The following is a 7,928-nucleotide window of genomic DNA, read 5'->3' as shown; positions in this document are numbered from 1 at the left end:
CTGTTGGTTATTGACCGGAGAGCCGTCTCGGTCATGTCTACATGTCTCCCGAACCCCTAGGGTCTACACACTTAAGGTTCGGTGACGCTAGGGTTGTAGAGATATGAATATGCAGTAACCCGAAAGTTGTTCGGAGTCCCGGATGAGATCCTGAACGTCATGAGGAGTTCCGGAATGGTCCGGAGGTGAAGAATTATATATAGGAAGTGCAGTTTCGGCCATCGAGAGAGTTTCGGGGTCACCGGTATTGTACCGGGACCACCGGAAGGGTCCCGGGGGTCCACCGGGTGGGGCCACCCATCCCGGAGGGCCCCACGGGCCAAAGTGGGGAGGGGAACCAGCCCATAGTGGGCTGGTGCGCCCCCCTAGGCCCACCCCATGCGCCTAGGGTTGGAACCCTAGGGGTGGGGGGCGCCCCACCTTGCCTTGGGGGCTACTCCACCCTTGGCCGCCGCCCCCCTAGGAGATCCCATCTGCTAGGGCCGACGCCCCCTAGGGGAGCCTATATAAAGGGAGGGGAGGGAGGGGGCAGCCATACCTTGAGTCTTGGCGCCTCCCTCTCCCCTGCTACACATCTCTCTCTCTCGCAGTATACGGCGAAGCCCTGCTACTGTGACGCCCTGCATCCACCACCACGCCGTCGTGCTGCTGGATCTTCATCAACCTCTCCTCCCCCCTTGCTGGATCAAGAAGGAGGAGACGTCACGCTGACCGTACGTGTGTTGAACACGGAGGTGCCGTCCGTTCGGCGCTAGGATCTCCGGTGATTTGGATCACGTCGAGTACGTCTTCCTCATCCCCGTTCTTTGAATGCTTCCGCGCGTGATCTACAAAGGTATGTAGATGCAATCCAATCACTCGTTGCTAGATGAACTCATAGATGGATCTTGGTGAAACCGTAGGAAAATTTTTGTTTTCTGCAACGTTCCCCAACAGGGGGGGGGGTCCAAAAATACACTTTTCCTTAATCATGTGTGCTTTCAAATATGTTGTCAGTGTTCACTTCATATCCAACTCAGAGATACTATTACTACCATGTATACTTATAAGTGGTGATATCACATTTTTTTTTGCCATATTTCCTTTTCATTCCATAAAATCACACTTTAAACACTAAAAGACATGTTCCATAGTTTTAGTCCAAAATTTCATGAAGCACCATCATGATGCGCGTCTTATATTCCTACCGTGTGTTTCGAAACAGTGCTTGAATGTTTATCACATATGTTACATTGATTTATCCCATATGTTTTCACTTTTGATTATTGTCACATCGATTTTCATTAGGTTCTATTTTTATTCTTCATATATGCTTCCACGTGCTACGTGTGTAATATTTTTTTATTGACATGCTTAGTACATAATATAATAGAGGTTCATGACTTCTCATCCCGTGCATATTTCATTTCCTCCTTGTTCAATACTGCTAGGCTACATGTGTAGTACAAATTCATATTAGTTGTTTTGTCATAATATCGGTGTAGTTTCAAAACTCATGAATTGGCTTCTTCATTTCTAGACCATCGCCTCCTACAAAGTGTTGATGGAGCGGCGACTGTGGATGGAGTTATGGTGGAGATGAAGGAAGCTAGGGAGGGTGCGTCGATGAAATGTCGAGGGGAGTCATGGGTGCAGAAGGAGTCATCCATAAAGGAAAAGAGGCCAATTGGGATGAGCTCAACACCTGACGATGGCGGACGAGAGTGATACATCGACAAGACTTCGGAGGTGTTGGTCGATGTACGTCTCGTCAAATCGAAAGCCTTGTTGGATGGTGTTCTGTGCCATTGATTGGCAAATGCCACGAGAAACATGGAGCGGAAGATAATCCGAGACGCCCGACACGTTGCTTGCCATAGGCGTTGTTAGATCGCCGGCATGGGCAAATCTCGGTACTTATCATTGGTCTCGTTGGATAAGTGGCGGGAGGCGGAATAGAGGTTATATATATAGCCTAAACTCAGGCCGTTGGATTGGATGCACGGTGGCGATTGACCGTCCGTTCTAAAAGGGTTCATTCCCCCTTTTCAGAAAATGCTCCTCACTGTGCCGAGAAATTACCTTCGCCTGCCACCACCCTCTGCTGGCTCGAATCGTTGCTGCCTCTCTCCCGTGCGGCTAGGTTTCCCCGCCGCCGCCGCCGTCGCCTCCCGCCTCCCGCCTCCCATCCTCACCGCCGCAGCCGTCACCTCCCACCCCCCATCCCCACCCGCGCGGCCGCTTCTCGCCCCGTCCACGGACACGTTCTCTGCCGCCGTCCTCGTCTTACCGAGCTCCTACGCCAGCAGATCGACACCGCCGGACCCGTCCCCCCGTCTCGCCGCCGTCCAGCTCGTCCTCGTCCTCCGGCTCGCCACCAACTAGCTTCCGGACAAGCTCAAGCTCAGTATTGCCCCCCTACAGATAGCTTAGGGCCGGCCCCGGTCTCGCCCGTCAGCAAGGGGCTCGCCGCGATGGCGGACCTGATTCCGGGCGAGGGAGAGCTGGCTTTCGGCGGCAACCAGGACGACGACGACGCGGAGGACGCCTCGCCGGGCAGCAAGGAGCTGGCCGCCATGGTGGAGGCGGCGGCGGCGGCGAGCGTGGAGCTGGACGCCGCCGCCGACCGGGCGCCGCCGTACGGGGACGACCGGACGCCGAGGGACGGGATGGTGTTCAAGTCGTACGAGGAGGTGCTCAACTTCTACAAGCGCTACGCCCTGCGCACCGGCTTCGGCGTCTGCGTCAAGAAGTCCTCCTTCACCAAGGCCGGCCTCTGCCGCCGCCTCCTGCTCGTCTGCAACAGGTGGGGGAACGGCAAGGAGGACGCCTGCTACCAGGCCAGGCCCACGGCCAAGACCAACTGCCAGGCCACCGTTGTCGCCAGGCTCTGGGGGGACGGCATGCTGCACCTCACCGACGTCAGCCTCGACCACAACCACCCGCTCAACCCCTCGGCAGCGCGCTTCCTGCGGTGCTACAAGACGCTTCCCAGCGGGATGAGCAAGGACCTGGTGGTGAGGGCTGCCAGAGGTGAATGCGCCACCTCCGGTGGCGACGTCGAGGCCCCCCCGATGTTTGATGACTGGGGGCGACTCAAGATCAGGGAGGGTGATGTTCAGGCTATCAATGGCTTCTTTGCGGAGATGCAGGCCAAGCAGCCAAACTTCTTCTATGTCATGGATTTCTATGTGGAGGGTCACCTGAGGAGTGTTCTTTGGGCTGATTCAAGATCCAGGGAAGCATACCAGTATTTTAGCGACGCTATTTGGGTCGATACCACCTGCTTGAGGAGTAAGTTCAATGTGCCCCTGGTTTTGTTTCTCGGGGTGAACCATCATGGCCAGCTTGTTTTGTTAGGGTGTGGCTTGCTTTCGGATGAGAGTACAGAGAGCTTCCTGTGGCTGTTCAAAGCATGGCTAACTTGTATGAAGGGAAGGCTTCCAGGCGCCATGATTACGGATGAGTCTGTGGCGATAAAAGCTGCGGTTCGAGAAGTGTTTCCCAAAACGCGCCATAGGATAAGTGATTGGCATATAGTGAGAAGTATTGCTGAGAAGTTAGGAGAGTTGCCAGAATATGAATCAATAAAAGTCCAAATGGAGGCAGTAATATATGGTTCCTTGAAGGATGATCAGTTTGAGACAAGGTGGAAGAACTTGATCAATAGGTTTAGCCTTCAGGATAATGAATGGATCATCTTTCTGTATGAAAATCGACACTTGTGGGTCCCTTCCTTTCTGAAAGACGCCTTCTGGGCTGGACTGTCTGTTAACCACCGGGAAAGCCCAGGTGCATTCTTTGATGGTTCAGTGAGCCATGAAACCACATTGGTGTCGTTCCTTAGCAATTACATGATCCTTGTACAGTACAAGCACAAAATGGAGCAACAGGATGATTTTGAGTCATTAACCAGCGGCAGGGTCCTTGTATCAAAGTTCCCTATGGAAGAGCAGATATCCAAATTGTACACCCTGAACATGTTTGTGAAATTCCAGGATGAGCTAAAATCAACGCTGGACTGCCAAGTTCAACAAGTATCGCCATCTTCTTTTGTAGTTATTGACTTAGCTGAACAAGGCACAGGATTAGTGACTAGAAAGTATGAGGTTGTTCACTGTATGGAGACCAACAGGATGGAATGTAACTGTGGCCTATTTCAGTTTAGTGGAATTGTTTGTCGGCATGCGTTATCGGTGCTTAAATGGCAGCAAGTGTATGATATCCCCCCTTGCTATGTACTTAACAGGTGGAGGAGTGATTTTAAGCAGCTGCACGCTCTGGATAATCCACTCAAGGATCCTTTAGTATCGAGTAATCATGTTGAGCGTTATGACCATATTTCCTTGCAGTGCCTCCGTCTTGTTGAGATTGGAATGGTTTCAGATGACAAGTATCAGCATGCATTAAAACTAATCAGCGACATGAAAAGGACCCTTCTTGATGATAATTTGTGCCGCGAGTTGGAGCAGAAAATGTCACCTCCTGAACGCGCAATTGTTGTGAATGGTGATAGCCATGCACAGCCTGGTTCATCTGAGGGGGGTCCAGCCAAAAAACGCCGCGGCCGTCCTCCCAAAAAGAGTAAAGAGATAAGCGCGGAGTCTGTGTCAAATCAATGTGGAAACAAGGTGCCTCCTTATTCATAGATTATTCATCGACTCCTTCCATTTGATTTGCTGTTGGTGCTAATCAAGTTTAAATTGTTGTGTGGCAGGAGTCTTTACTGGTATCTTCAGATGTAAGTCAGAAGGGTGCTTTACATTCTTCTTCGACTGCCTCCAACCTTGGTACTCATGTCAGAGCACATGGCGTTGATGATCTTATGGTAGTGTCTATCATCAATATTTGGTTATTAAATTCCTTATCAATATGAGAATCTTGACAATGACCTTATTTTAACCGTATAACTTCCAGGAAGAAGTTAACGCTAATGAGGTATCATTTGAGAGCCGTTATGGGGTGCAATCTAGCCATCCAAATCATTATGGTGACCAGCTGCATCCAAGCCACACATTGCAGGTTTTTCTTTTCAGCTACACTACATGACCACATTTCATTTACATTTTTTTTACCATGTGCCACCAAGGAAAATCTTTTACTGGTTTCTTCATAATGGACAGTTTGGCCAACACATGCCATCCGCAGAGCAATCTAGGGGAGTCGAGTGGGTGTATCCGACTATATATCAGGTGAATGGGTACTTTGCATCTGTCTAGTATTTTTTTTCAGAGGGTTTGCGTGAGTCAAGCTGTGTTATGAAATTTTAGTGATATGCATATGTGCTGATGCATCATAATCAATGTAGGATGATCAAGTGCCTTATGACAGGCGGACATCTTGAATCGTAGAACAGGAGAATGATTTCAGGTTTATCTCTCACTAAATTTTCTCCTTTTGTGTTACTGAGCTCTAACTGAGAAATAACCCAGCATCAGAATGGAACACTTCAGACTTTGATGAGCAAAACTTGACAAAATTTGATAAAGAAAATTCACCAGCACTTTGAATTAATCCCTTTTCCAGTTCCCTGCTGCTGTTGAATCTTTTTCATGGGTATACTCGATACATATTTCGATAATAAGCCAATCGAGCACATAGCTGTGCAACCAGCAAGAACTTCACCATTCCACTTTCACGTGTGAACTACCTTTCAAAGCACATACCGTTATGTCAGGCATTCCGGAATTATCCTTTTTTGGCACTGTCCGATCGGGCATTGTGTAGATTGTGGACTTATGTACTGTTTCATATTTTTGCGGGGGACTCAAAGTACTTGTAGTTAACATTAGGAAACCTGACATTTGAAGGTTGATACGGTCCAAACTGAAAGATGAGAATGCTATGCATTTATTGCAGTAATACTACTAACCCCAACTGTTAAGGTCATGAATTTTCACCCTTTTTTATATATGTTATATATGTAGGTGCCATTCGATGTTAATTCTGTAGAGTAGTTTCTCTTCAAGATATATTCCTCGTCTTAAGCAAGGACGCGTTCCTACTCGATTAGCCGTTAATCATAAGAGCATCACAATTCTTAATCGTAGCAGGCTCATCAGAAGATATAGAACTTAGCGTTCAGAATGGACAGACCTGTGCGTAATTAATTCAGCCATTTCTTGAACTTTATTATTGTATTACCTTATTATTTTTGTCATGAATAGCAACAGATTGCTCGTGAACCAATAGCGCACAGTACATGCTGTGTATTTTCAGTGATGCAGCTTTCAGTTTTTTCATATATAAAAGCACCTGCTTTTGAGAATTATTAGGAGGAAACTCTGTCTGCTTGATCAGGAGGCGTTCTTCCTCCCTGGCACACGTGAAGAGTCTGGCCTGTTTCAGGACATGCTCGCCAAGTCGTCTATTCTGTAACGGGGTTCCGTCTTATGCTTGCAGGTTCCTGATGAGATGTACAGAGGGGTCCGGGAAGCTGCCAGCTGGCGTCGGCCCCCCACCCCAGGATGTGTTAAACATCGGAGGCGAGGCGGCGTGATGAGAGCGTCGGCGCGTGTCGGCACAAGTCTGGGCATGTGGTTTGATTCTTTGGCCTGCATAGAGACCGGCAGGAAGGAATGTGGCAATGTGCCTTGGCTGGCCTTGATGGTGCTAGCAACTGCTAAGATGTAGTGTACTGCGCCTGATCCTGACAAGAACTCAAATATAGCTCTCTTCAAATCCTGCTCTCTTTTTGACTGCTGGCTCTGACCTATGTGAATACATGGTTCGGCTTTTTTTCTTTCTGAAAAAACACCGTCGTTTTTTTCTCGCTTCAATGTGACACGGTGCTGCTGCGTGTCTGTATATGTTTTGAAGGTTATATAAAAGAAAAACGAGACCAACCCGGGCTAGACTAGCCTGTTGGTTTTGAAGGTTATCAGATAAATGAAATAAGCCACCGTGAGGGCATCACTCACAGCACAGCAACCAGCTACTGCTACTCGTACAATGCATTACTCAGCACAGCAGCATGAGTGAAAAGAAGTAAACTACTGCACATTAGGAAGAGATCAGTTGCCTTGTTGCATAACGATGTTGCGTCGGTTGGATTACTTTAGAAGAATGATGAGTGCTGGGTTGCCTTGATCAAATATCATCTGTCTCTAGACCTTCCCTCAAAAAAAAAAAAAAATCTGTCTCTAGACCTTGTAGGGGTCAGATAGATAGGTCCTGATTTCATCAAGGCTAATAACTGATTAAGTGCAGACAATAACTTTCTCAAGCCTTTGGAATTTCCAGCAAGATCAAATGGTAATCTTTGTATTAGACATTGTAATGATTTCATTATTGTGCTTGTGGAGATTTGAAGGTTCAAAACGTTATTACATATACAGGGCGGGCGTATCTGCAATATCAAATAATTGAAGGCATGTGGCTCCAAGTTTGAAATGGCAGTTTTGAGAAACCCAAGGACCTTTCTGTAAGAGAGAAGAGCAGTACGCATGAGGATAGGCCGGTGGCTTCAAGTTAAGAACGGCAGTCGTGAGGGCACTTCTGGCAGAGAATGAAAACATCGAGGCCCTTTCTGTAAGAAGCGCACTACATGCGAGGGGCATAAAAGAAGACCTCCAGGGACCTGCGCGCGAAATCTCGAAAAATTTGGACCATTTCTCGATTTGTGCGTGTCATCCTTGCGCAGGGGCCATGCTAATCTTCTCTGTATCGTTCCAATTTTATCGGATGTCCCCGAAGGGACGATGCAGCTGCCGCGCTCACGCTTATAAACAGGTTCGTCGTTTTCTCGCTAGCCGATGTGGGACTAAACAAACTAGCGTCTGTTTTACTACTCCCCCCGCTGTCCAGCCGGGAGCCATCGGACGCGGGGTGGGCCGAAAGCAGTCGGCTGTATCTCTCTCGCTGTGGCCCAAATTAGTGGACGAGCGTAACGGGCCTTCGTGTTCTTCCGCCGAGCGGACGTGATAACATGCGTACTGACTGTTCTTTTT

At 48.5% G+C, this 7,928-nt stretch overlaps 1 protein-coding gene and 1 non-coding gene across 3 annotated transcripts; one reads left to right on the top strand and one right to left on the bottom strand.

Annotated features, from left to right (window-relative positions):
* The first annotated feature begins 2,129 nt into the window (after positions 1 to 2,129).
* LOC119287449 (protein FAR1-RELATED SEQUENCE 6-like) lies at positions 2,130 to 6,824 on the top strand. Of its 2 annotated transcripts, XR_005140872.1 has the most exons (7): positions 2,130 to 4,610; positions 4,697 to 4,807; positions 4,897 to 5,001; positions 5,103 to 5,171; positions 5,288 to 5,349; positions 5,742 to 5,864; positions 6,382 to 6,824. XR_005140872.1 is itself a non-coding variant. In XM_037566993.1 (6 exons), exons 1-5 carry the CDS (start codon positions 2,454 to 2,456, stop codon positions 5,321 to 5,323), a joined length of 2,478 nt encoding a protein of 825 aa, XP_037422890.1. In that variant the 5' UTR covers positions 2,138 to 2,453; the 3' UTR covers positions 5,324 to 5,349; positions 6,382 to 6,824. The 2 variants fall into 2 exon arrangements, 1 of the variants encoding a protein (XP_037422890.1); XM_037566993.1 differs by lacking the exon at positions 5,742 to 5,864 and having other exon boundaries at positions 2,138 to 4,610.
* Positions 6,825 to 7,575: 751 nt separating this feature from the next.
* Positions 7,576 to 7,678, bottom strand: LOC119290115. Its single transcript, XR_005141717.1, has one exon. It is a non-coding gene; the product is annotated as a U6 spliceosomal RNA (small nuclear RNA).
* Positions 7,679 to 7,928: the final 250 nt, after the last annotated feature.

The sequence above is a fragment of the Triticum dicoccoides genome, chromosome 4A (genome assembly GCF_002162155.2).
Source record: "Triticum dicoccoides isolate Atlit2015 ecotype Zavitan chromosome 4A, WEW_v2.0, whole genome shotgun sequence".
NCBI classification, from domain to species: domain Eukaryota; kingdom Viridiplantae; phylum Streptophyta; class Magnoliopsida; order Poales; family Poaceae; genus Triticum; species Triticum dicoccoides.
The sequence above is the reverse complement of the archived record's forward strand: the minus strand, read 5'-3'. Positions and strand labels throughout refer to the sequence as shown.